Below are 27,503 nucleotides of genomic sequence, written 5' to 3' on the forward strand. Positions count from 1 at the left end.
TTTGAGCTTGTCGGGTGCAGATTTTTTTGCATGTTCCTGTGAATCTTCTCAAGCTTTATTCAGAGATGCCCTCACATCCCTTGGAAACGGTGTGCTTCTCATGGGTCTTGCTTTTGTGATCCAGTAGGTGCGTCTGGAGCAGTGCTCAGTCTGGAGCTAACTGTTCTCCAGTACCGAGGCAAGCAAGGCCTTCCAGAATGCTCCACCTGCTGTCCTGAGAATTGTGAGTAGGGGTCTGGTACTATTCCCAGGTACTTTCAGTCTGGTCACCAGGTGACCCTGTCTCTGTCCCTTTCAGGTGGCTCCTCCCCTGGCCTCAAGTACTGGCCTCATGTGCATGCACTGATCGTGTAGTTGGGTCCTCGGGGCCCCTGCAGATCCGGGCAACTCTGTCCTCTTGGTGTGGCCTGTGAAGCATGGCTGCCTCAGTCTCCATGGACCCCAGCAGACTCTAGGTGCTGTGGCTCCCTGTCCCCACGCCCCAGCCTGGAAACCCTCAAGGCAGCAAGCTGAGCAACCATAGGGCTTACTTCATTTGTGCCCTGCAATACAGGAACAGTACGTTGTCCTCTGTGGCCTGAAACCCAGTGTTTCGAGAATTACTGTTTTGTGTCTTTTGTCTGTTTTTGTCGGTTTTAGGCAGGAAGGTAAATTGGTCCCTGTGACTCCATTTTGGCCAGAAGTGGACAACCCCAGTAATTCTATGCCCCCCTCGCCTGAATTAAACCAGGTTCTTCTCTCCTCTCTCTCCTTCCCTTCTTCCAGCTCAGGCTGATGTGTGCTCTGGGTCAGACCCTTCACTGTGCCCTGAGGGACGCCACATGGCGGTCAGAGAGGGCCCAGAGCCTGGGGAGGAGAAGGAGGGGTTCGCATTGTAGCTCTGGCCAGCGTGTACTCAGAGGAAACCTGGGAGCCCAGAGGAAGCTCGCTGTGACCTCTTGGGAAGGACTGCCATCCTCCCTGCCTTTCGCAGATGACAAAACTGAGGTCCAGAGAGGTGAAGCCCCTCCTAAGGTCACACAGCACAAGACGTCAGAGCAGGATTTGAACCCAGGCCTGGCAGACCATGATATTCATAGCTAACATTTGTTCAGTACCTTTTCCGCGCTGGGCACCATTCTAAACACTTCCGTGGCTAGGCTGTACAATCCCTGGCACAGCCCCATCAAGCAGGAATGCCTACTTCAGTTCCCAACAGGGTTTCAGGGTAGTGGGGCTCTGGAATGGGGATTGAATCCCACTTCTAGCTTGTTTTCTTTTTCTTTTTTCTTTTTAAGAGAGAGAGAAAGCACAAGCAGGGGAGGAGCAGAGAGAGAGGGAGAGAGAGAGAGAATCCCAAGCAGGCTCCACGCTGTCAGTGTGGAGCCCGATGTGGGGTTCCAACTCACAAACTGTGAGATCGTGGCCTGAGCTGAAGTTGGACGCTCAACCGACCGGCCACCTAGGCACCCCCCAGGTCTAGCTTTTAAAGCATGTGTGGGGGCGCCTGTGTGGTTCAGTCGGTTCAGCATCCAACTTGTGCTCAGGTCATGATCTCACAGTTTGTGAGTTCGAGCCCCGTGTCGGGCTCTGTGCTGACAGCTCAGAGCCTGGAGCCTGCTTCGGATTCTGTGTCTCCCTCCCTGTCTCTCTCTGCCCCTCCTCTGCTCATGCTCTCTCTCAATCTCTCTCTCAAAAATAAACGAACATTAAGTTTTTTTTAATGTTCGTTTATTTTTGAGACAGAGAATGAACAGGGGAAGGTCAGAGAGAGAGGGAGACACAGAATCCGAAACAGGCTCCAGGATCTGAGCTGTCAGCACAGAGCCTGACGCGGGGCTCGAACTCACGGACCACGAGATCATGACCTGAGCCGAAATCGGACCCCCAACCGACTGAGCCACCCAGGCGCCCCTAAAAATTGTTTTTAAAAAGTGTGTGTGATCTTGGATCCATTGCTTAAACTCTTTTCCTAAGTGTCCTTACCTAAACCAGATGTTATAAGTCAAATTGTGTCCCTCCCCCAAATTCTTATGTTGGGGTCCTAATATCCAGTCCCTCAGAACATGACCTTATTTGGACATAGTGTCTTTAAAGAGGTGATCAAGTGGAAATGAGACCATTCAGATGGCCTTAATCCAGTATGACAAGTGTCCTTATAAAAAGGGGACATTTGGACCCAGAGAACATGGCGGCAAGACAATGTGGAGAGGCTCAGGGAGAAGGAGGCCATCTATGAGCCAAGGAGAGAGGCTGGGAACAGACTCTCCCTTACGGCCCTGAGTAGGAACCGACCCAGCACATGCCTTGATTGTGCACTCGAGCCTCCAGGAAGGACTGTCAGGGGATCAGCTTCTGTTGTTTAAGCCCGCCCAGTCTATGGGCCCATGTTCCAGCGGGCCCCGCAAACTCCTGTACGAAAGCTGATAAGAACACCCATCTCCTCCTGTGAGGATTACACGACAGAGTGTGTGCAACGTGCTTGGAAAAGGGCCTGGCACTTTCAATCAATGCTCAGTGATTGATGAGGATGCTGAGGCCCAGAGAGGTGAAGTGACCTTCCTAGGGTCACACAGCTCACACCTACGCTCCTGATGATTCTGCTGTCCTGCCTGAACTCCAATCTGAGTTCTCTCCTGAGTGCGCTTTGCCAGAGCTCCCGGCACCCTGTGCCTTCTTTGCCCGTAGCTGGTGCTTCACCGCATGAATCGATGATCCTTTTGGAGGTCAAAGGGGGAAAAAAATGAAACAACAGAGAAGAGGGCCAGGCTGGCAGAGAAAGGATCTAACTCAAGGAAGTAATTACATATTAAGTGAAAAAGTCCTATGGGCGTGCTCACTGATCAGCACCGCCGAGTCCCTGATGGATGTGCAGCCCCGGACACCTTCCAGTGGCAGGAGCCGTGTCAGAGTGTCTGCCTTAAGTCACGTCTCCACCACCGTCCAGGTGTGCTGGCTAGCAGGTGGGGGCTGGCAGGTGGGCGGGAGGGTGTGCAGGGCAGAAGAAGACGTTCCTGTGGAGAGGAGGGCCTGGTGTTTCAGGATGGAGCAGCTCGATGCCTAATTAAGCGCTAAATGACGGGCCCTGGGAGCCGAGCCTCAGTTTCCTAGTCTGTAGAATGGGTGCCACTGTGATCAGGGAGAGCCAGGACCTGGGGGTTTTCAAGAACCTGTTGCTGAACCTGCTGGAGGCCAGAGAGGGTCGGGGTGAGGCTGCAGAGAATAGTCCTCTCTGGTCACCCAATGGGGGAGGGGTGCAGTTGGGTGCGGTGGGGAGGCAGAAGGAAGACAGGTGGCCTTTGGGGGATAGCAGAGGGGTGGGGTGAGCAGATTGTACAGCTCGGGGACAACCTCTCAAAGTCATCCTGATGGGCTGTGGGGTGCGGGGCTGTGGTGTGGGGGTGTGTGAAGGGGGCAGTTAGCTGGGTATTGAGAAAACTCCCCCAGGGTGTGAATTTGAGGGGAAATGTTAGCAGAATGAAAAGTGCCTATAATCATCGCAGCTCAGCACCCCCCCCCCCCATCTCTGCCCTGGGGAGAGGAACCATAATGCAGACCAGAGAGGGAAGGCATTGTCTCAGAATATATAGCCACAAAGTGGCTGGGCCATGCTGCCTGGGGACAGCACCCCAGGACGTCCAGGAGGCAGGGGCCCTCAGCACCCAGGGGCCTGGGCACAGTTTGGGTCACCAGATATTTTATGTATTTATATTTATTTTAGCAAATAAAAATATAGGATGCTAGTTAACTTGAATTTCAAATAAACAATGAATTCTTAGTATACATATGCCCCATGTAATATTTGGTACATACTTGTACTAAAGTTTCTGTCGTTGCTTATCTGAAGTTCAGGGTTAACGGGGCATCTTGTATTTCATCTGACAACCCTGGACACAGAGAGAGGCAGGAGATGGCTGGGTTTGGGGAGGGAGCTTTCAAGTCGGACTCACTGGAAATTCAGCCTGAGTTTTCTCCTCCATCTTCAGGGTACCTGCCTCATGAGACTGACGTGAGGACTCCATGAGATCCTTCCAAAGCCCTTAGTGTGCGGCCTAGCATGCAGTCTAGACTCAATGTGTACCTTATTATTTACTGAATTTGGCTGATCAATTGCCAGCCATGCATGTAAGGCAGCAGGTTTCAAACCTTGGGGTCTCAGGACCCCTTAACATTTAAAGAAATTACTGCAGACACAGAGCTGTTGTGTGTGGTGTGTGTGTGTTTGATCTATCAATAGTTATGATAATAGAAATTAAAGCTTTGAAAAAAATGTAAATATTTATGTATTCCTCTTAAATGATAATTAGCCCACTACGTTTACATAAATAACAGATTGAAACATTTTTAAAAAAAAATTTAATGCTATTTATTAGAGAGAGAGAGAGAGAGAGAGTGAGAGTGAGTGGGGGAGGGTCAGAGAGAGAGGGAGACACAGAATCCAAAGCAGGCTCCAGGTTCTGAGCTGTCGGCACAGAGCCTGATGCAAGGCTCGAACCCACAAACCGTGAGATCATGACCTGAGCTGAAGTCGGATGCTTAACCGACTGAGCCACCTGGGCACCCCCATAAATGACATATTTTAAATGGAAATGGCTCTGCATTTTAAAGCCCGTGGAAAAAGTGGCATCGCTTTACATTTTTGCCCATCTTTCCAATGTGTGGCTTCATCGAAGTCAGCTGGCCTCTCGCGTCTGTGGCTGCATCCGGTGCCCTATGATGTCCCTTGTCATCTGGCCTCTGGGAAATTCCCCTGCACACCTAGGAGCCCAAGAGTGTGAAAAAGGCAAGTATCTTAGTATTACCATAAAAATAGTTGTGACCTTTTGATCTGCTAATCCCGAAAGAGGTTCCCAGATCACGGGGATCATGTGTTGAGAAGCCCTGAGGCCCCTCGCAGCCCTGGCCACACCCGCTGGCGCTGGCGGTGGGATGGGATCCAGGCTGGCTGTGCGGCCGCGCTGGCCCGGGCTCCTCCGCGGTGGGTGTTCACAGCTGTGGCCTGCGCCGAGAGCCACAGGGAGCCCACCTGGGATCCACATGCACTTTAGGCGACGTCGCTGAGGTTCTGCCAGGGGAAGGACCTTCCTTGCCCCGTCCGTCCAGAGCGAGAGGGGGCAGAGCCCAGCATCTTGAGCTTGGTTAGAGCGGGGCTTTGCCGTGGGGCGCGCTGCTTATGTGAGGCCAGAGCAGAGCCTCAGAGGGTGCTGTCCTGGGCCTCAGGAGTCGTCTCTCTTCATACTGTGATCTCCTGCCTGGGTGTGCTCTCCTGAGGGAGACGGCCCTAGATGTCCTCCAGCCTGCATACCCTGATTCCCACCTGCACCTGCACGCAGCACACACACACACACACACACACACACGTGGCCAGGGACTACAGGCAAGAGGTGAGGGTCAAGCCAGGGCCTTCCAGGTAATAAAGGTTGCTCAGTCTGTGGGTGGCCTCTGGGTGTATATCTTATGAGTGTGACCCTGTACCCCTTGGGGTGGCCTGTATGTGTCTCAGGTCCTGTCAACGGGGTCTGTCTGGGGCTCTGGTCACGGAGGATGTGTTTCTGTACTTCCCCTTTGTTTTGTTTTTTTAATTTTGTATGAGTTTATTTTTGAGAGAAAGAGAGAGTGTGCACGAGGGGCGGGGAGAGAGGGGGAGAGAGAGACTCCCAAGCAGGTTCCATAGTGGCTGCGCAGAACCCGATACAGAGCTCGGACACACACGCTATGAGATCATGACCCGAGCTGAAGTTAAGAGTTGGACACTCGACCATTTGAGCCACCCAGACGCCCCAGTGTTTCCCCTTGGTGAGTGTCTGGTCCCTCCCTTGGCCGTGTGCCGGTCCCTCTGGGTCTCTCGCTCAGTGTCTGTGTGCGACCGTGGGTCCGTGTGGACGCCACACAAGCGTGTGGCATGATCTCTGGGTTAGAGCAGCTCGCCATCGTGGGGGCTAAGCTGGAGGATGGCTGCAGAGTTTTCCTGTTGTCTCCAGCACATTCTTCTGGGGCTAGGAGTGTTGTTGTGGCAACCGGTGGCCACCTTGTCAATGGAGCAGATGTGTCTGTGACCACGTTAAGAGAGCTTGATCTGTCTTTGCGCTCCCATCTGGCCCCGGAGCAGGCAGGCAGCACTCAGGACAGGCCAACTCTTGTCCCCTATCTCCTTAGCTCTAGCAGCCCGCCTGAGCCCACTGCCCCCCCCCCCCCGCCTGGGCCCCAGCAGGGGCCCGGTGAATCTGGGAACAGGCTTCAGGTCTTCAGTCATTCCGATTCAGCAAATATTTATTAACCCCAACCGTGTGCTGGGCACTGGAAACCCAGTGGCACCAAAGACAGACGAAGTCCTACACTCGGCAAACTTAATAAACATATTAATACCCAAACCTCACACTTCCTTGGCCCTTACAGTGTGCCAGGCACTGTTTTGCAATTTATATGTGTCAGTTCATATAAGGACTGCAATAATTCTGTTTTACAAAGGGGGAAATGCAGGCACAGAGAGGTTAAATTGCTTGCTCTAAACCACACGGCAAGAGAGGCAGGTTTGAATACAGGGCATCTGGCTCCATGCTCTTAACCACTATACTGCATAGCCTCTAATAAATAATTAGAGCCTCTAATAAAGAAGTAATAATAAATTACCACTATCTGAAATATCATTTCAGATAGTGGTAAATACCACAAAGAAACAAAAATAGTGGATGAAGGGTGCTGGACCCCAGGGTCGTTGAGGTTATACCATTGACAAGTTGGCATCTGAGTTGAGTCTTATTAGCCAAAGAGAGCCAGCCATGCAGAGGTCAGGGGAAACAGCATGTGTCAAGGCCCAGAGGCAGGACTGGAACACGGCATGTTGAAAGAACATTAGGCTGGAGCCTAATGAGGGAGGGGCTCTGTGCTATAACAGATGAACTTCCAAATCGAAGTGGTTTCCACAAAAAGACCTCTATTTCTTGCCTGTGGGTGTTCCTGACCAGCAGGGGGCTGTCCTCTGAGTGGCCATTCAGGGACCATCCAGGGCCCTACTTTCTGTGGTTCAGTGGAACCATACCCTATGGCCCCTGGGTGGCTGTGTCAAGCTAGTGGAAGGAAAGGAGCATGGAAGGGAAGGAAGTGTTGATGGGCTGGGAATGGAGTACTTTGTCATCCAGAACCTAGCCCCCTCGGCCACTCCCAACTTCAGGGGAGACTGCAATTGCCCCAGCAATGTGACCCGGAAGAAGAAGACCCGGGCATGGCAGGAACGCAGCCGGACTCCTCCAGCTAATGGCCGCTGAGTGTGCCGACAGAGGGATCAGATTTGGGTATATTTTGACTTAGACACATGGGATTTGTTGACGGATGGGAGGTGGAGGAAGACAAGACCCAAGACTGCCTCTAAGACCAGGCAGCCGACAGAGGTGAAGAAACAGAAGTTCTGGGGTGGGGGAGAATGGGAAGATCTGGCGTTCCCTTGGACAGCTGCCAGGGTACTCCCTCCAGGCCTATCCCTTTAGGGCCCTTGGGAAGGCCCAGACCCTGCCCGGTGGAGCCTTGCGCTAGGTTTAAACAGAAGTCCAGAAGGCATGTGGGTGTGTGTGCACCTGCATGCGTGCATATGTATGTCTGAACAACAAATAGGAACTTTATCCCTCCCAACACCCCCTCCGAACTACTTTGCTGCTGCTGAGATGCACTGTGTCGGTGAAAGGCCTTCCCCAGGAGACACAAGTGCTGGCCTCAGTCTTCTTTCCGCTAGACTTGCTGCGTGGTCTTGTGTAAAGCCCTGCCCCTCTCTGGGCCTCAGTTTCTCCATCTCTGAAACCAGAGGTTTGGAGCAAATCGGAGGCCGCATGCTGGTGGCAGAAAGGCCAAGTTCAGCTTGCTGCCTGCACCACCCTCATGGTGTTTGTCAAAATACCCAAAAAGTGGGAGATTTTACTTAACATTTTGCTTCAGTCTCTTAAGATTTTGGCCTTGTTAATGTCCGTTTTGTTGAAAAGCCACTTCAGGAATAAGCCAAAGAGGGGGAAAATACCTTTGCCCAGCAGAGTCAAATATTTATTGCCATAAGCTGTGTTTGAAGAACCTTATCATTACGGAAAGAAGAGTAATAATACTAATAACTAATAATATGTATCATTCATCTACTGCTCTGAAACTCCAATCATCAGCAGGAGGACCCTCACAGCAGCCCCATGACGTAGGTATTATTTTCCTACTTTTACAACGTTTATTTATTTTTGGGACAGAGAGAGACAGAGCATGAACGGGGGAGGGGCAGAGAGAGAGGGAGACACAGAATCAGAAACAGGCTCCAGGCTCTGAGCCATCAGCCCAGAGCCCGACGCGGGGCTCGAACTCACGGACCGCGAGATCGTGACCTGGCTGAAGTCAGACGCTTAACCGACTGCGCCACCCAGGCGCCCCTTTCCTACTTTTACAGATGGAGAAACTGAGGCACAGAGCTCACCTGGGCTGGAGGCCTCGGAGAGGGAGCAGGCCCCAGGGTCGGGGACCAACAGTGTGCCAAGGGGCCAGGTGACAGATTGGCAGCCGACCCGGCCACTCTTCTCGTTGGCCTGGCTTCCCTCATGCCACGCGTACTCTCCATCTGGATAGTGAGGGACTTCTGGTATCTGGGGAGGCTGGTCAGAACCTTCCCCCTTCTCAGGCACCATGAGGCCAGGAACAGAGGGATCTTCTTGCTCATGGCAGACTCTGGTTTTCTAAGGCAGAGAGAAACTGTGACGTGGGATCTGCAAGAAACTGTTGTACATCTTCTCCTCCCTTACCTAGCCCCCCAGCCCCCGAGCCACGCACCCAGCCAGCCAGCCACCCGTCCGTCCACTCATTCCTTCACATCCCTTCCCACCCTGCCCCCCAAGTAAAGAAGAAATAAATGGTCCAAGGGAAGAAATCAGCCAACCATCCAGCCATTTTATTTGTCCATGCTGTGATCCGGGCCCAGTGCTGACATTGGGGGATCCAACAGAGCCCGGACACCGAGCGGCTCCCAGCACGTGGGGCCATCAGGCTGTGGTCTCAGAGGTATCTGAGTTTCACCAGTGTCTGTGGGCACAGAGCCCAGAGGAGCCATCTCGATGGCTCAACACAATTGCCAAAGGTCCCTGCACACCACACCTCACCCACAAGCGGAGACACCAGGGGACCAGCAGCTGCCCAGGCGCACGCCCGCATGCACACTTCACCCTGAATCTCTCAGGCACATGGAGAGAGAGACACACACAGCCGGGCATATGCGGGGGCACACAAGATGTACGCACATCGGGACCCCAGAGGGGCGTGAAGGTGCAAAGTCACACGACGACCCCAAGTCTCCCGAAGGTCTCACACACACACACACACACACACACACGTGCACACGGAAATGCAAACGGACACATGTTAGGACACCCACAGCCTCTGGGAGGAGAGCTTTCCAGGTCGAGAGGCACTGGATGTAGGTCGAACCGGAGCACAGAGGCCTCGTCTACACCTCTCTGCCAGTCTGCCCCAGGACCGTGACATCCATAGGAAGCCCTGCCGTCCTTGGGACCCCTCACCCCAGCTTTTCTGCCCCGTAACTGAGGACATGGCCTCACCTCTCGGGACACACGGCAATGGCAGGGACATCCTGGCGAGGAGCAGCCTCCCTGAGCTGGTTTCTGCTGAGTGGCGATCAAGCCCTGTGATGGTCACCCAATGCCAAGGGCATGGGCCTGCCTGCCACATGGCTCATTACGAGGTCACTGCTCAGTGACCCTGCTCAAAAGGCCTGAGCTTCACAGGTGAGGCTGGGGATCTGATTCCTTTCCCAGGTAATACCGATGACACTTCAGTCCAGCCATCCAGGGGCCACTTTTGCCCACTTGGCCAACAGAACTCGAGAACCCAGGTATGTGAGGGTCCCCGTGGGGACCAGGCCTCGCTCCTCCTTACCCCAAAGTGAGTAATGGAATTAAGAAGAAGCACAGGCCATGGAATGATACAGGCAGACTCGATATAAATAAAATATTCATATAAAAATAGTCTCTTAACAAAATATTCTCTCTTATCCAGTGGCTCACTTTCCAAAAGATGGAAACTGCTGGGAGTTTTATTATTATCTTTCCTCTCTCTCTGTATTCCAAACTGGATTTTTCTACTGGTGTCAGTTTGAGCTGGGAAGGACTCGAGGGTGGGAAACGTCTCCAAATCTGGACCAGCTTAAATTTCTGGATAAGTAGCAGCAAACAGCAAAAAAATATAAATGTGTGTGTATATATATCTATATATGTATAAAGGACATCTGCTCTTAAACATCTAGTGCTGCAAGGGGGTACCTGCAAAGTCAACTAGTAGAAATATCTGCATAAAGAATTATGTACAGTTCTACTCGGCTCCTTGCCCTAGTGACAAAATTATCCCGCAAGGAAAGCAAGCGGTCCACTTTGATTGCAGAAAATGGATCCCGGCGAGGTGGAAGGATTCTTTTTAATTAAATAAATTAATATTATTTTTTTATCAGAATAAATTGTTAAATATTGCTATGTTGAGGCCCAAGGATCCAGAGCTCCTGGTGCGAAGAGGCTCTGCTCCTGCCAAGGAGGGCCCCCCCCCCCGCCGGCGGTGTCTGGGGTCGGGTGCAGCAGCAGTGGGTGAGGAAGAGAACAGGCAAGGGCTCTGGAGAGATCTTTCCGACCGGCGCCCACCGGAAACCCCGCGAGAGGTGTCCCTACAGCAGAAAAGACAAGCTCAGCATTCCTGGGGTTCCCCGTGCAGATCCGGGAGGAGATCCGCCAGGGTGACTGCAGCTTGGAAGCCGTCCGGTCCTCCCCGCAGTCTGACGTGCGGCTGGAGGCGCCCACCCAGCCGGAGGGCGGCGCGGCGGCGTGCGGGGCTCACTTGCACGTGTACACCTCGGTGCGCTCGCTGCAGGTGTTGCACTTGACGTAACAGCACCAGTGGAACTTGCAGTTGCACTGCCACACGCGGGCGTACTGGTGGGTGTTGTAGCCGCGGCCGCAGCACATGAGGTCGCAGCCGCTGGCCTGCGGGGCCGTCTTGTTGCAGGCGCGGCCCTGCGTGCCCACGCTTCCTGTCACCGGGTCCTCCTCGCAGTAGTTGGGCGACTTCTCGATGTACACCAGGTCGGTGTCCATGGGCTTGCGGTACGACAGCGGCTTCTTGATCTTCAGGAAGGTGGGCCGCTTGTTGCGGCTGGCGCGCACCGGCTCCACGTGAACGGCCTCGTTGTACTTGTCCTTGAGCACGTAGCCCAGCTCCCGGAACTGCGGCAGCGTGGTCCAGCACGTCTTGGTGGTACAGGAGCCCGACACGCCGTGGCACTTACACTCCAGCTTCATGTTCTCCTCCAGGATCTGCAGGGGCGGGCGGGGAAGAGCACAGCGCACACGTCACTGCACGCCGGCCACGGGTGGCCCCCAGCCCCGCCCACCCCCGCCCTTCCGGCCCGGCCGGGCTTCCTTCCTTGTAGGTGGGGGAAACTCACACCTGGTGTCAAGTCCCTCTCACCTCCGGGCTATGGGCTGTGCTTCTACCTGGAACTCACCTCTTCTCCTGGCCTCCCAACTCCTATCTGGTCCTTAGACTGGTGCTCAGATCAGGCCAGTCCAGAGCACACGGAGGTTCTCTTTGGCCGGCCCAGGCTTAAAATCATTTTGAACCAACACTTGAAAACCGGGAGCTAGACTTCCAGGTGTTTTGTTTTTGTTTTTGTTTTTTTTTTGACAAACAGAAAGGGCATCTGGCGATTCTAGAGTGAGACTCAAATTATTTAATAACTGGTACAGCTGAGTGCTGACGTTTGCACATGGAAGCTGGCCGAAAACGCCAGCATGGCAGTCCTGCTCTCCACGATCTCTGCCACACTGCCACATGGCAACAGCGCCTGGAGCTGTACCTCCAGCTTCCTCCTTCACGGGCTGTCAACCCCCAATTTGCCACAGTCCCCACCACTCCCTACTGCCTCCCTAACCTCAAGTATGTATTTTCAGAGGTCATCTGCTTTGACCACTTATGACATCTGCCAGGCACAGTGATTGGGAACCCTGGCTCTGATCTAACCTTCCCTGACCTCCAGGCTAAGATGATGTGCCTCTTCTTCTGAGTTGCCAATACCTTTGGGCTCCCATCGCCATGGCACTGAGAAGCAGCACTGTATAGGGAACAAAAAGCACAGATTCTGGAGCCTGGGTTTAAATCCCAGTTCTAACATGAACCTGCTGTGTGCCCTCGGGCAACTTGAGTCCTCTGTGCTGCAGTTTCCCCATATGCAAAACAGGGATGATAACTGTAATTAATTATAATCACGCAACAAATTACCTGACAGCAACAAAAAGGAATGAACTTATACACACAAGAAAAACAGATCTCTAAGATGTGATGCTGAGCGAAAGAAATTGGATGCAAAAAAGAAACATACTGTATGATTCCACTGATACGAAGTTCAAGATCAGGCAAAACTAAAGGCTGGGTTTCACTTGGTCTTTATTTGCATACACGGGCAGTGGGCCACAGATGGCTTGTGAGCTGCATTTTCCTGACACCTGCTTTGGAATATCCCAGCAGGAAAAGAAGGCAACATTTACCCAACTCCCCATGGTACTAGATATTTAGGTTGTTTTCAGGCTGTGGGTTTTTTTTAAAAATCTTTTCTTTCCCTCCCTTCTTTCTTCTTCTTCTTCTTCTTTTGTTTTTTTTTTTTTTTCTAAATTTAAATTCAAGTTAGTTTATATACAGTGTGGTCTTGGTTTCAGGAGTAGAACCCAGTGATTCATCACTTACATATAACACCCAGTGCTCATCCCAACAAGTGCCCTCCTTAATGCCCATCACCCATTTAGCCCCGCCCCCCGGGTGGGGGCGCCCCACCCACCCTCAGTTTGTTCTCTGTATTTAAGAGTCTCTTATGGTTTGCCTCCCTCTGTTTTTATTTTATTTTTTTCTTCCCTTCCCCTTTGTTCTTTCTTTTTTTTTAACTGTATTATAGAAGGGCGTATCTTTGGAACTAAAGCTTCTCTTCCCTCCTTATCATCTTTTGCCTGATTTTATCCCAATAGACATTTATGAAGCTCCTACTGTGTACCAGGCCCTGGGAGGGGCATGTGCTAGTGAGCACAGCTTCTGGGTCATAGTGTATATGAGCATTTTCATGGTCTTCATCTGGACTGCCAAATTAATTTTGCCTGTTGTATAGTGGGAAAAAAGTGCATTAGTGAGTAAATGACTGAATGTTAATCACCTGTATACACACTGGGCCCATGCTTTTATACATGGCATTAGTTAACTCCATGAGGTTAGTATGATTCCATTTTACAGGGGTCAAAACTGAGGCTCACTATGTCCTAGAGCTGGTCTATGAGGCATTCAGAGGAAAGGGTCTTATTGCTGAGGGTTGTGCATCAGCTGCTTGGTGGCTGCTTACTTGCTTTGTGACCTTGGAATTGTCACACCCCCTCTCTGGGCCTCAGTTGCCTTTGCTGAAACATGGAATGAAAGCAATTCTATCTTTTCTGACAAAAGTCAGGGTGCTGGAACAGAATCAGACATTCAAAAAAAAATAGTCATTAGTTCTGCCTCTGTGCCTGGGCCTGTGTGGGTGCTGGGGACACAGAGGTGACAAGATAAGGTCCCTGTCTCCAAGGAAGGGCTCCTGTTCAGGGTCCTCCCATTTTCAAGAGCTCTGCATCCAGGAGGAGGTGACCAGTGCTCGAGTCAATGGACTCAACAGGAAGGGAGGGCCACCCTGTTTCAACCACAGTATCGGCAATCAAATGAGCCAGCAACGCCACAAGCATCCAGAATGTTCAGGGACAGAGAATCCAGTTGGCCGAATGCTCTGATTCCAGGACACCTAGTGTGATAGAGCACCTACTGCATACAGGCAGCCTCGTATGACCTGCACACACATACAGCTGGTACTGATGAGCAGCCCCCAAATAACAAAAATAATACCCCTTTTGGTTGTCAGTGAGGAGATAGTTCCCGAGCGTCTGGCCCTCCTTCTGGCCTTGGCCTGAGAAGCGCGGGGGAAAGAGCAAAGCTCAGGGGTGTGGCAATGTGCTTTGGGGGCCGGGTTAGGCAGCAGCTTCCGGCCCATTGAGATTTCAGTGCAGTCAGACCAGACATGCTGGGGACACTCAGAGAGGATTCTGACAACACTGAGGACGTAGGGCACCTGGAGCCCTCTTCATGGCTCGTGGGTGTGCACACACAGCATGTGTCTAATAAAGCTGAAGATGCTCAGAAATTTCACTTCCAATGTATATACCTGAGAGAATCAAATGTTTGTGTGCACAGGAAACAGGTTCAAGGACGTTCATCGGCACAGCATTCATGGACACACGGAGAGTGCCCAGTGTGGATTCATGATCTCTCTCCACGCTGGGCACTCTCCATACGTCCATCCATGACGGAATGGGTAAGCTGAGGGGTGCAGTCAATGGGACATTACAGGATAGTGACAATGAACAGCCACAGCAAACCACGCCAACAGAGGTCAAGGTCAGAAACACAGGGGAGAGGGAAACAGCAATCATAAGAGACTTCCACAGAACGATTTCATCTATTCCAAGTTCAAAAGTAGGCAAAAAAAAAAAAAAAAAAAGTAGGCAAAACTGGATTGTATTGTTCAAGGGCACGTATCGAGGGGAAAATTATAATAAAAGGCAAAGAAGTGAGGGTCACAAATATCAAGACAGTGGCTGTACCTGGAGTTGGGCACGAGGGTTTGTGGTTGACAAGGGTCACCTGGGGCACTTCTGGGGTGCTGGCAATGTCTGTTCCTTGATATGGATGCTTTATAATTATTCTTTTAAACCAATGTAGATGTTCTCTGTGCTTTTTTGCACAAATGCTTTATCTCACAATTTATAAAAATGCAACGCGGGGCACCTGGGTGGCTCAGTCAGTTGAGCATCCGACTTGGGCTCAGGTCACGATCTCACGGTTCGTGGGTTCGAGCCCCGCGTCAGGCTCTGTGCTGACAGGTCGGACCCCGGAGCCTGCTTGGGATTGTGTCTCCCTCTCTCTCTGCCCCTCCTCACTTGCACTCTCTCTCTCTCAAAAATAAATAAACATTAAAAAAAATGCAATGGGTACAATAGCTACTAAGCACAGGAAAGGATGCTCAACAGCATTAGGCATCAGGCAAATGCAAATCAAAATCACAGTGAGATACCCCTTCCCACCATCTAGGATGGCTGACAGAAGAAATACAGACATAGCAAGTGTTGGCAAGGGGGTGGAGAAATGGAAACCTTCACGTGACGCTGGTGGGAATGAGAAATGGAGCAGCCCTGTGGAAAACTATGCAGTAGTTCCTCAAAATGTTAAACAGGGTTGTCACATGGCCCGGTGCTATGACCTCCCTTGAGTCTTACAGCCCCCCTACCGCCATATTCATGTGTTGAACTCCTAACCCCCAAGGAGTAAGTGGGGACTATGGAGGTTCTTAAGTCATGAAGACTTCATGCCTTGTTAAAGGAGGCTCCAGAGAGACCCCTGGCCCCTTCTACCGTGTGAGGACACAGCGAGAAGGCACTGGCTTTGAGCCAGAAGGAGGGCCCTCACCAGAAGGCAACCGTGCTGGCGCCTTGAGCTTGGACTTGCAGCCTCCAGAACTGTGAGAAATTAAGTGTCTGTTTATCAGGTCTGTGGTATTTTGTGATAGCGGCCTGCACAGACCGAGTCCGCCCAGCAATTCCGCTCCTACGGATACACTCAGGAGAAATGAAAACATTTGCCCATACGACAACTGGTAAACCAAAGTGAACAGCAGCATTCTTCGTAATTGCCAAAGTGTGGAAACAACCCGACTGTCCATCACCTGATGAATGGATAAACAAAATGTGGTGGATCCACACAATGGAACGTTATTCCGCCACGAAAAGGAATGAAGTGCTGACGCATGCTACAACATGGATAGACCTTGAAAGCATTGTGCTCAGGGACAGAAGCCAGACACAAAAGACATAAATGTTATGACTGCATTTATGTGCATTGTCCAGAATAGGCAAGTCCGAGAGACAGAAGGTAGATTAGTGTGGTTTGGGAAGAGACTGGGGGAAAGGAGGCACAGGCTTCTTTCTGAGGTAACGAAAATATCCTAAAATTGTGATCATGGTTGAACATATCTGAGAATGTGTTAGAAAGTGTTGGACTGTTTACTTTAAATGAGTGCGCTATATGGTATGTGAATTATACCTCAATAGAGCTGTCTTTTTTTAATAGAAATTTCTTTCTTTCTTTTTTTTAGTTCATTTATTTATTTTGAGAGAGAGTGAGAGAGAGAGAGAGAGAGAGAGCACGCACATGCTGGGGAGGGGCAGAGAGAGAGAGAGAGAGAATCTGAAGCAGGCTTCCCGCCGTCAGTGTGGAGCCCGATGCAGGGCTCGAACTCACTAACTGTGAGATCACAACCTGAGCTGAGATCAAGAGTCGGACATTTAACCAACTAAGCCACCGAGGCGCCCCAAGCTGTTTTTTTTTTTTTTTTTAAAGTCCCTGGAAGGTTTTAGTGAAAAAGCAATAGGTTGTATTTGTGAGGTTGTGACACCCAATGTTTTCGCTGTGGCGGATGCTGGGCCCTGAACCCCAGTGGCAAGGGTCAGGCTCCCGGGTCAGGTTGGGTGCAGCTGCCACTCCCGCACATCGCCTCCCTCTTCCTGTGAGGCCACAGCTGGCCTGGGGCCATGGCAGTATTTGTGTGGGCCCCTAATCAGATGATGTCCAGCCCGTTAACCCTGCAAACTCTGCATTTTGAGAGCCTTAGTGATTGCATTATATCCGCGCTAAGCCGGGCATAATCGCAGCCGCCCTTGCCAGAACTGGCCACCCAGACGGGCATCCGGATGGGCACCCAGCCCTCTGCCCGAGGCAGGGGACAACAGCAGAGGAAACAAGTGTGGGACAAAGCCACATTCTTTGCGGCCCCTGCCCCCACCCCCCGAGGCCAGGCTGGCTACGGGCTTCTCGGCTGTCCAGGGAGACTTCCAGGACTCCCTTTACACTTGAAGAGTCTGGACTGTGATGCAGTGACACGGAGTCAGAAGGTTTGCAGGCTCTAAGATGACACAACCCGGTGTACCCTCCCAGTGCCTGGCACGCAGCAGGTGCTCAGGAAATGCCCAAAGGTAAACTCACCATCAGGGTGCGCTCAGACTGTTCCACGACCAGCAAGGGGCACCCTGAACGTTCAGGGTCCGGGAGGCCTTGCCTGGCCAGGCATCAACCCTGCGCCGCTGGGCCGAGGGGAAGTGGGGAGGACCCCGGGGGCAACCGTGATTCGGGGAGGGGCAATCACAGGGCTTGGAGCACCCGGTATGGACACGTGTCAACATTTTATGTCCCTGGTGGCACTGCTGGGTCCCAGCTTACGGAGCAGCCACATAAGACTGGTTGGGGCCTGCCATTTCACCAGCCTGTGATGCAGACATGCCTCAGTGCAAAAGGAAAGTGAAGGAGAAAATAAAGCTGCGAGGCCTGGAGTCTGGTGCCTCACAGTGTCTCGGGAGAGCATGGACTTCTGCCTCCCACCAGTGCCCTGGGGTCTGAACACCGCAAGGGGCCTCAGGTTAGTGGGGTGGGAGGACTTTGGGGGCAACAAGAAGTTCCTGCTACAGGGTTCAAGTTTTACCTGACGAAGGGGCGGAGTTGCCTTCTCTTCCCCACCTGTCGCTGCTGCTCGGCTAGGAGATGGGACTTTATCGTGAGTGGACAGGGAAGCCAGTGGAGGCCAGGACCACGAGTCAGGATTTATAAAGCTCGCGTAGCCGTTGTAACAAACGTACCACACTCGCGCAGAGAGACTGTGCGTGCCGGGGCCGGGCGTGTGTGGGAGATGCCTGTACCTGCTGCTCAGTTTTGCTGTGAACCTAAAACTGGTCTGAGAAACAAAGTCTATTTCTAAGAAGAAGATCTCAGGGGCGCCTGGGTGGCTCAGTCGGCTGAGCATCCGACTTCAGCTCAGGTCATGATCTCGTGGCCTGTGGGTTTGAGCCCCTTGTCGGGCTCTGTGCTGACAGCTCGGAGCCTGGAGCCTGCTTTGGATTCTGTGTCTCCCTCCCTCTCTGCCCCTCCCCTGCTTGCACTCTGTCTCTCTCTCTCCCTCAAAAATAAATAAAAATAAAAAAATTTTAAAAAGAAGATCTCAGAAGAGAAGCTGTATGCGGGGATGGTCTCTGGCGTGGAGATTGGGCCGTCTCTGATGCTAACTGGCTGGGTACCCTCGCTGGCCCTCAGTTTCCCCATTTTGAACTCAAGGGTCTGAACTAGATGATCTCCAAGGCCGCTTCTGCCACAGTCTCTCTGTCTTCTGACTCTGTCTTGGCTCTGTATCCATACTGCTTTTAACCTATACAGAGTGTTTTCAGACCCTGATGACATCTGATTTTCCTGACACTCCCTGACAGATGGACATTAAACTCCCATTTTACAGGTAAAGAAAGGGAGGCTCAGAGAAAGGGAGGGACTTCAGCAGGTTCACAGAGTGTGTGTCCATATGTGTCTCCAGACCGCTCCCCACACTTCCATCTCTTGACCTTGCCCCAGGGGACGAAATGGCCCCTGACCGTTGCTATTGGCGATTGGTTGGTTGGGCCGGCTGCATATCGGTCATAGGACAGTTTGAATGCAGCTGTGACTTCTACCTGGGCCTGACCAGTGGAAGGCACTAGAGGGAGACTGGAGGGAAGGAGGAAAGTCCTGACAGGTCCCGCTCCTACTTGCTCCCTACAGGGCCTCACATTTTCCATCTCCCTAGAAAGAAACACCATACCCATTAGAAGTCATTCCCTATGTCTCCTTTCCCCTCAGTCCTAGGCAACTACGAAACAGCATCCTGTCTTTATGATTGGCCCCTTCTAGACATTTCATAGAAATGGCATTATACAACAGGTGGCCTTTTGTGTGTCTAGTTTCCTTCATTCAGCATGTTTTCAAGGTCCTTTTCATGGCTGAATAACACTCCGTTGTCCGGATATGCCACACTCTGTCCCATTCATCAGTGGTTGTGTCCCCTTTATGATATATTTTTAGGTTTATTTATTTATTTTGTGTGTGTGTGAGAGAGAGAGAGAGAGAGAGAGAGTGTGTGCATGCACAAGCAGGGGAGGGGTAGAGAAAGAGGGAGAGAGAGAATCCCAAGCAGGCTCCGTGCTGTCAGCACAGAGCCCAATGCAAGGCCCGAACTCATAAACCATGAGATCATGACCTGAGCCAAACTCAGGAGTTGGACACTTAACCAAATGAGCCACCCAGGTGCCCCAGCCCCCTTTCAAGACTGCCCTCAATGTCCTAGTCTGAGTGCACCCAGTATACCGGCCATGACCCAGAGGCCACGCGGGCTGCACGTCGTTCCTCTGCGGCGAGCTGACAATGGGCCCCTACCCCTTGACTCCCAGGTCCGTCCTTGCTCTCCCTCCTCGTCCACCTCTTGGCTCTGACCCCTGTTCCTTGTCTGGCTAATCTTTACTGCCACCCCAGAGGCTCAACCCAACGTTTCCACCGCTGGATGTGTACCCTCTGGGGAGGCTCACGCATGTGCCAAATGACCGGGCGCATTATCTGAAATATCAAGAGGCCGAGAGAATCTAGAGATCCACCAAGGGGGACTGGTTGTAGAAATGATAACACTTCTAGTAACTGGAATGTCCTGTAGCAGTTAAAGAGAATGAGGCAGGTCTGTACTTCCTAATGAAGGCTGATGCGTAAGGCACATGGTTAAGAGAGCACAGCGAGACGTGGAAAAGTATGCAGAGCATGAGCTCACTTGTGGGAGAAAGAAAAGATCTGTGCATGTGTGTTAGTAAGAGCACAGAATATCTCTGGAAGGATACATGGGAAATTAGTAAGAGTGGCTACTTCCGGGGAGGTCACCCAGTGCCGGGGGACTGGAGGGACACGAGCTTTACCTCTCATGGTATTGTAGTTTTCGAATATTCTATTACGTCAGAAAAAAAGTCACCTCATCCACAAAGCCCTCCTTGATTGCCAAGGCAGTCAGTGACTCCCTCATGGTTTCTATGGCTGTCCTGGGCTGTGTCACCTTGGCCCTGTGACAACTGTCTCCCTGTCAGCATCTCCCATCAAGCCAGCAGATCTTTTTGGTGGACGTGGGGATATACTATTCAGATGCCCCTTCAAGGGAAGTCTTGCTTCAAAGCTACAGCTAGTGATGTGCTAGTAGACTGGCCCTCAAAAAAAACCAAAAACCAAAAACCCCAAACAAACAAACAAACAAAAAACAAACAAAAAAAACCCCATACAGCCTGTTTTGTAGTGTTTCCTAATTTCTTTGCGATAAATGTTCCTACCGCAGCTGATTTTAGGCTGCAAACGATTTGACAATTGGCTCACAAATCCCCGAATCTTTAACACTGGGTCTTGTGAGCCCACGGGAGCCGGCTCCAGCGCATCACAGGATGGGGGGTGGGATCCACATACGGCCACCAGCTGTCAGATCCTTCAGGGCCCGTCCCAGCCTCAGAACCGCAGTTTTCCCCGGGTAGGCTGCAGCCAGGGGCTGAGAGAGGCCAGAGTAAGAGGTCTGGCCACTTCGATGGGCGATACCTCCCCCGGAGTTCCCGCCACAGCTTTGTCCAGCCAGCGACGCAGCTCCACTCCAGCCCAGTCCTGCTCCTCCCCTTTCCCTTTGCTGATCCCTAATGAACAGCTTGGACCCAGAACTCCAGCTCAGCCTCTGCTTCTGGAGAACCCCACCTGTGCCATTCCTTGGAGGCTGGGGCCAGGACATTCACCTTCCCCACCCCAGCCTCTGGCAGAGAAAGCCTGGTGTGGAGAAGGTACTGGCCAGTAGGAAGCAGAAAGAAGGACCTAGCGTGTGTCTATTCGTATTCACTCACTCCATCATTGTGCACTGAGCACCTACTGTGTGCTACGGGGCCTCACCCCTGCGGCACAGGCCCTGGGAGGACCGTGATACAAGGTGATGCTCTTCCTGCCTTCTTCAGGCCTGCAGATCCGAGCCTGGAGCAGTTATAATAATCCACCTGCATCTGATTATAAATTTGTGAGTTCCATGAAGGAGTGGAACAGAACGCAAAGAAAACTTCTGACCCGAGAAGCTGCTCTTATGTGCACGTCCAGGAAGCTTCCCTCAAGAAGGCAAAGGCAGAGCTGGCAGCCAGATAACAGGAAGGATAAAATAGGATCAGCCAAACTTGCAGGATGGGGAAAGGGTATTTCAGACCTGGAAACAGTACATGCCAAGACCCGGGGGTGGGAGGGATGTGGCCTGCCCAGGAGGTGAATGGGAAGGGGCAGCGGGGCTGGCCACTCGGGGCAGGGAGGAACCCGGTTAGCTGCATGCCAAGGGGTGCCACCGAGGGCCTTTCACACAGGGGGGTGGTGAGGTCCGAATGACACCTTTAAAGATCATTCCGGATGGGGCAGAAATGAGGTTAGGGAAGGCCAGAGTGGCAGGATGGAAGGAAACTGTCCCCATCCAGAGATGCCAGTGGCTCTGACAAAATGGTGGCGGCGGAGGGAAGAGGGGGAGCCACATCGGCAATACTTGGTGGGCGGTGATCCGTGGGGAGTTTGTGAGGGGCCAGGGGCAACTCACTGGCCTCTGATGGGGACGGAGATCATGCACTAAAACAAGGAACCCAAAGGAGGACCCGGCTAGAGAAAGAACATGCACTGAGTGCATAATGAGGAAATCCCAGGCCCAGGGAGTAGCCCAGAAGAGGGGCATCTGGGGAGCCTTCAGTGCCACTGAAATCTGGCCCCCGTCAGCATGGGTGCCCACAGGACATCATGCGACTGGAGTCCCAGTCAGGGTTCAGTCACTTCCACAAACTAGAACATGTGGTTGACACCAGCCAGAAGTGGGGTAAGCGCCTGTAATTTGGGGTATTAAAAAAAAGATTACAAGAGTACAAGACATGAAACTCTGAGAAAGACTGGAAGCTTTGGACAACCACAAGTTCAACATGAGCTAATAAGCTACTAAAAAGCCAATGGCCTGAGGTCACATTAATGGAGGTTGGGTGCCCACAGTAAGGGAGGAGGTTGCTGTGTGATTTTCAGAACTAACTATGCCCTGGCAGATGGACAGAGACAGACAGAGATAGAGCATGTGTAGGGGAAGGGGCTGGAGACCCCAAACCGAAGGAGCTGGAGCTGCTTAGCCTAGAGAAGGCAGTTTATGATGTCCCTGGTCACTGTCTCACCGGCTGTGCAGGCCTGTCCTGGGGCAGGGTGAGTGGGAGGGACTGTGTGTCCATCCAGAGGGTAGGACTGCAAAGCCAGGTGGAGGGGAGCCACAGGACAGCAGATGCCTGCTCGGTGAGAGGCCAGCCCTCCCCACCAAGCTGACCAGAACTAGATGGGGGCTGCTGGGGAGGTAATGAGCTCCCTGTCCTGGAGAAAGTGGCAGCAGCAGCTGGGGTCTGCAGTGGGGATTCCTGCACAGGGTAGGGTGGGGCTGCTCTCAAACTGCTTCTCTGGCCCCAAACCTGTCTGGAGAGGAGGAAGGATTTTCTGCACCGCTGGAGGGAGAAAAATCAATCTCTTTCCGACAGGTCCCCCAGGAAGTGCCAACATTGTACCCGGTGCTGCCCGGAGCCCAGAATTACCCAGGGCAGGATTCTTAGGCCTGGGAGGGGCCTTGGGAGAAACTTGGCTCCAGAAAATTCCTTGATTCATAGCACCGAATAGATACTATCAAAGTTGGCCTCCTGTTGCAGACTCTTAGGGCTGCCCAGAGGATCTGGGGGTGAACTTCCTGGAGGAGGAAGGGGTTCTGAGGGGAGGGAGGTCAGACAGTGACCTCTGGTTCCCACACGGTCCATGCCACATGGCGCTCCTGCGACTGGAAGCTTCTGAGCGTCCTGACTCTCCAAAGCGTCCTGAGGGGCATCTAATTTTTAAAACCCAAAAGCCATTTCCCAGCGTTGAATTCCACCACTCCCTTTCACAAACCCTCCAACACTGAGGCCACCAGGAGGAACGGGAAGCCCTACACAGTCCGGGAGGAAATCCTACCTCGTGGAGCTCCGTCGCTCCTGCCATGCCCTCCCCCGGGTGTGCAGTTCCCTCATCCCCCCATGGCCTGACCCAACCAACCCTTCAAGGGCCTCCAAAAATGGCCCTCTTTCTCAGAGTCCTGCCCTGCCCACTGTATGCTGGCAGGACTCCGCCAGCAAGGCCTTCTCCCCGTCCCAATGCCCTTCTCCTTGTGCCGTGTTTCACAGCAAGCCTGGCATGGCCTTCAGAGCTCTGCAAATCCTGGCTCCTCAGTGAGGCTTGCCCAGACTAGAGTAATCCTGTCAGTGATGGCTCCCAGCTCCCACCAGTCATGGCTCCCAGCTCCCACCGCTCATCCCTCCCAGTTCCCACCAATCATGGCTCCCAGATCCTACTGCTCATCACTCCCAGATTCCACTAGTCATTACTCCTTGTTCCCATATCCCACTGATCACTGCTCATGGTTCCCACCACTCATCACTCCCCGTTCCCACTAGTCATTCCTAAGGACAGGCTCATAACCCAGGCCATCAGAACAAGTCCTCGGGATTCCGTGTGAGGAAAAGACAAGAACTGTTGGTTATTTCCCACCATATGTGAAGAAGAAATTCAGGGGCCAGGGCTATGGATAGGCATCTTGCAGTCAGTCATGTGAGTCTGAGAATGGAGAAAGCAGAACTGAGAAAAAAGAGAGGGTGATGGGTGTGTGCAACTGATTCCTAGAATATCTCTGCATCTGCATCCTGGATCAAGCTGGACCTGAATTCATTCCCCCAGGACCATTCGGTTCCATGAACTGATGAATTTCCTTTGTTTCAAAGCTGACTTGAGTTGGGTTTCTGTCCCTCACATCCTAAAATATCCTAAGTGATACACAGCTCCCTTTATCTGTAGGAGAGGTGCCCTTTGTAAAGCTAATAGCCAGTCCATGAGTTTCAAGTCACAGCATGGAGCAGATCTGGGAAGGGGTGGGGGAAGGACTGTGGGTTTTTTTTAAGGGCCTTGAAGAGGCCAGGGCCTCGAGGGCTAGAGACTGAGGTCTGCTGCTTCTGCCCCTTTAATCCCCTCCACTGTTGGCCAGCCTGGTTCCTCTGCAGGAGGGGTCAGTTCTGGGCCATTGGCACCCCAGGTAAGGAGCAGTGACTCAAGCAATCAGAATTGGTCCTTACATGACAGCATGTTGTGATGAAAGGCAGCCTAAAGCTACCTAGGTAGCCCAAGAACCCTGGTTCAAATGCGACCTCTAGTTGCCACATGTCAGCGATGACAGAAATGACCAAAGGGAGCAGGGCACACTCCCTGTCTCGCTCTCCATTTCCTCATCACAGCCAGCCTGCCTCTGACCACAGAGGTGGAAAACCCAAGACACCACTTGATAAAAAGAGAGACCTGAGGGAGTAACTTTTCGTTTCCTATATTCGGATGCTGTGGTGTGACAGTGAGATTCCTGGAGCTTAGGCAGCCATCTTGTGACCAAAAGTCAAGAGAACCAGAGGCTGACAAGATGACAATGGCAGACCAGAAGGATGGAAATAACCTGGGCCCTGGAAGAGAGCCTCTGAAAAAACAAACAAACAAACAAACAACAAAAACAAACAACAACAAAAGACCGCCTATATCCAGACTTCATTTCGTAAGAAACAGCCACCTCCTATCACTGAAACCACTTCCAGTAGGACGTTTTGTTACTTGTAACCAAATGCATCCTCAGTGATTCACTTCTTGTAAAGTAGGAGCAAGCTGTTCCTCAGAAGGAACAGTGCGGATTGAATGGGAGAAGGGCGACGGGGACTTGGTGCAGAGCACCTCACCTAGCAGCCCTGGCCTGTAGGAGTTTTCCAGTTTCCTTTACGAATGCTGAGATGCATGGGCACAGCCCTCCAAGGGCAGGGGCAGAGGAGCAGCGTTGTGGGCTGTAAGAGCAATCGGCTGGAGGTCCTCTACACTGCTGTGTGGCTGCAGGCCAGTCCTTCTCCTTCTCTGGGCCTCAGTTTCCCCCACCCGTACAATGAAGGAGCTAGAGAGGGATCTCCAAGAGAGAAGACAGGGGCGCAGAGGGGCAAGGAGAGCAGCTGGCCACGTCCTCCCAGGCGTTCCCGGGGTGTGTGTTAATTTCAGCGCGGTACAGCAGCCACGCAGACACGGAGGTCATTGCGCGTGTCGAGCGTACCCTGCTGAGGAGGTTCTGGGTCTTCATCCTCCCTCCCGCCTCCTCCCACACCCAGGCCGACTCACCCCAAAACCCATCCTGTTGTGAACACCCTGAGCACAGCTCCTGAGGCTTGTCGGTGCAGCTGCCACATGGCACAGGAGCCCAGGGCATCTCCATGAAGCCCCCGAGAAGGCCACGTCTTCTCCCGCGTGGCGCCCGTTCCCGGTGCCTGCAGTGTCCCCTCCCATCAGTGTCATCGCCGGTGTTTGCTCCCACCCTGAGACCCTGACCACCCTCTCCCTAGTAGGACACCTGGTCCCAGAACCTTCTCTGGACAAATGCCGAGTGAGCTGGGCCACCAGGAAAAGCTGGCCACTGGTCAAGGAGAGGCCCAGAAAGCAGGTGGTGGGTCTGCTGGGCATGGAGGCCTTGTCTCCCTAGGGCTGGCGCGTGGTTTCCACCGAAGGGAGGTGACCTGGGCTAGGACATGGTCACCGAGTCCTGCTGGCTTCTCCCAGGCCTCCATGCCCTCGCTGCCCGCAGCCGCATGTGACCCAAACCACCTGCACCAACCGAGCTGAACCCTTGTCCCTCATCCTCTGTGTGTGATCACGGTGTCCCTGACTGTGCATGTGCCACTTTCTGTGCTCAGTGCCTCACAGACACATCCCAAGGAGCCTGACAAGATCGGGGCCCTGCTGGAGTCAGGCCTGTTCCCTTGCTCACCTCCCATGAGAGCCTGGTTGTGCCGGGCAGTCTGTTTGCTCCCTTCTCCAGCCCGGAGGCTCACCTGTGTACCCCACACCCACAGACCCCCTGTCCCCCAGCCTCATGACAGATCTGGCCAGTGGGAGACCCCACAGAGGACGGACGCGCAGGAAGAAAGAGAGGCTGGGACACTTCTTCCCCCGATTCCCTCTCTGTGGGGCCATTTGGTGGCTGTCACGGCATTCCCCTACCTATAATCGAGGCTCCTGCCAGCTGGTCCCTCTCCTCCAGCTATACTTTCTCCAGTGACATGGTTCTCTTCACTGCCCCTTCAGGCCTCCGGGCAGTAAGAGCTCCTGGGGTTACCAACACCGGGTCGGCAACAGGCCTCACAGGATTCACCCGATGCTGCCCACACCCTTGTAAGTAATCCCTTCGGCAGACTCTCTTCCGGGACCCCAACTGTGTCATCTACAAGACCCTGGCTGGGCCACCTGGTGAGTCCCACCACCTCTGTGCGCCTTGGTTTTGCCCCCTAAGTCAAGGGAACACACCGGCCAGCGGGAGGGCCAACACCGAATGACCAAAGGCACGGTGCCGGGCCCGGAGGAGGCTGTCAGGAAACACAGCTGCTGCTCCTAGGACTTATTTATTTCCGGTGTTGTGTGAAATCTTTATGTTGGGCTCGGATAAGAGCGGGGACACTTTCTCAGAAAAGGGCTCCGTGCTGGCCTCGCACCTAAGCTTCACCTGCTCCTCCCACCAGAGCGGGAGCAACTCTTTGAATCTGCACAGCAACCATCTCAGGCAGGATTATCCTCATCCCCGTTCTGCGGCCGAGGAAGGAGAGTACGGCTGAACAGAAGGAAGGCCGAGGGCCAGGAAGGCCTTGTTCCCTCAGGCTGTGGTCCCCAGGGCTAGTCTGCGTGGCGGACCCTGTGGTGCCCACGCAGGTCCCCCTCCAGGACTCACGCTCACCGCCCGGCTGCCCGGGCCATGGCCGCTGATGCTCGAAGGCCAGTTCGTCCTGGGAGCCACTCTCCCATCATGGGAGCCACCTCACACAAGGTCATGACCCTCCTCGGGGCAACCCCAGCTGGTGATCGGTTGGTACTGGCTGCAAAGGCCCGGTCTCCCTGCCTCCGCTGGGGACAACTCTAAAGGGCCATTCCAGCCCAGAGCGTCTCACGGGACCAGCCGAAGGCTCCGCTGTGGCCGCATCGCGCCTCCTTCCGGGCGTATCTCCCCGGAGCCCTTCCTGGAAATGCCCTGTGTGTGAATTTCCATGTCGAGGCCCTTTCCAGGGGCCCCGACTGAAGACCGTGTGGAACTCAGTGGGCTGCTGGCCGTGGACCGTGCCCCCAGGAGACCACAGGTGGGAGCACTACCCTGGGAGGAGAGGCTGCAGGCTGACAGCCCAGAGTCCACACCACTTGCCCCTGCTTCTGCTGCTCCTCCTTATCTTTCCCTGCTCCTCCTCCTCCTCCTGCTCCTCCTCTTCCTGTTCTTCCTCCTCCTCCTGCTCCTCTTCCTGTTCTTCCTCCTCCTCTTGCTCCTCCTCCTCCTGCTCCTCCTCCTTGTCTTCCTGCTCCTCCTCCTCCTGTTCTTCCTCCTCCTCTTGTTCCTCCTCCTCCTGCTCCTCCTCCTCCTGTTCTTCCTCCTCCTCTTGCTCCTCCTCTCCCTGTTCCTCCTCCTCCTCTTG

General features: G+C 53.1%; 1 protein-coding gene across 1 annotated transcript in view; it reads right to left on the minus strand.

Annotated features, from left to right (window-relative positions):
• Nucleotides 1–8,852: 8,852 nt before the first annotated feature.
• Nucleotides 8,853–27,503, minus strand: part of WNT7A (Wnt family member 7A) — a 63,005-nt gene continuing 44,354 nt past the window's right edge. Inside the window, exon 4 of the mRNA XM_040491866.1 lies at nt 8,853–11,309. Coding sequence (XP_040347800.1) covers nt 10,830–11,309 — 480 coding nt within the window. The 3' untranslated portion in view covers nt 8,853–10,829. The remainder of the gene's footprint in view (nt 11,310–27,503) is intronic.

This window comes from Herpailurus yagouaroundi, unplaced genomic scaffold (assembly GCF_014898765.1).
Source record: "Herpailurus yagouaroundi ecotype Mexico unplaced genomic scaffold, PumYag 183, whole genome shotgun sequence".
NCBI lineage: Eukaryota > Metazoa > Chordata > Mammalia > Carnivora > Felidae > Herpailurus > Herpailurus yagouaroundi.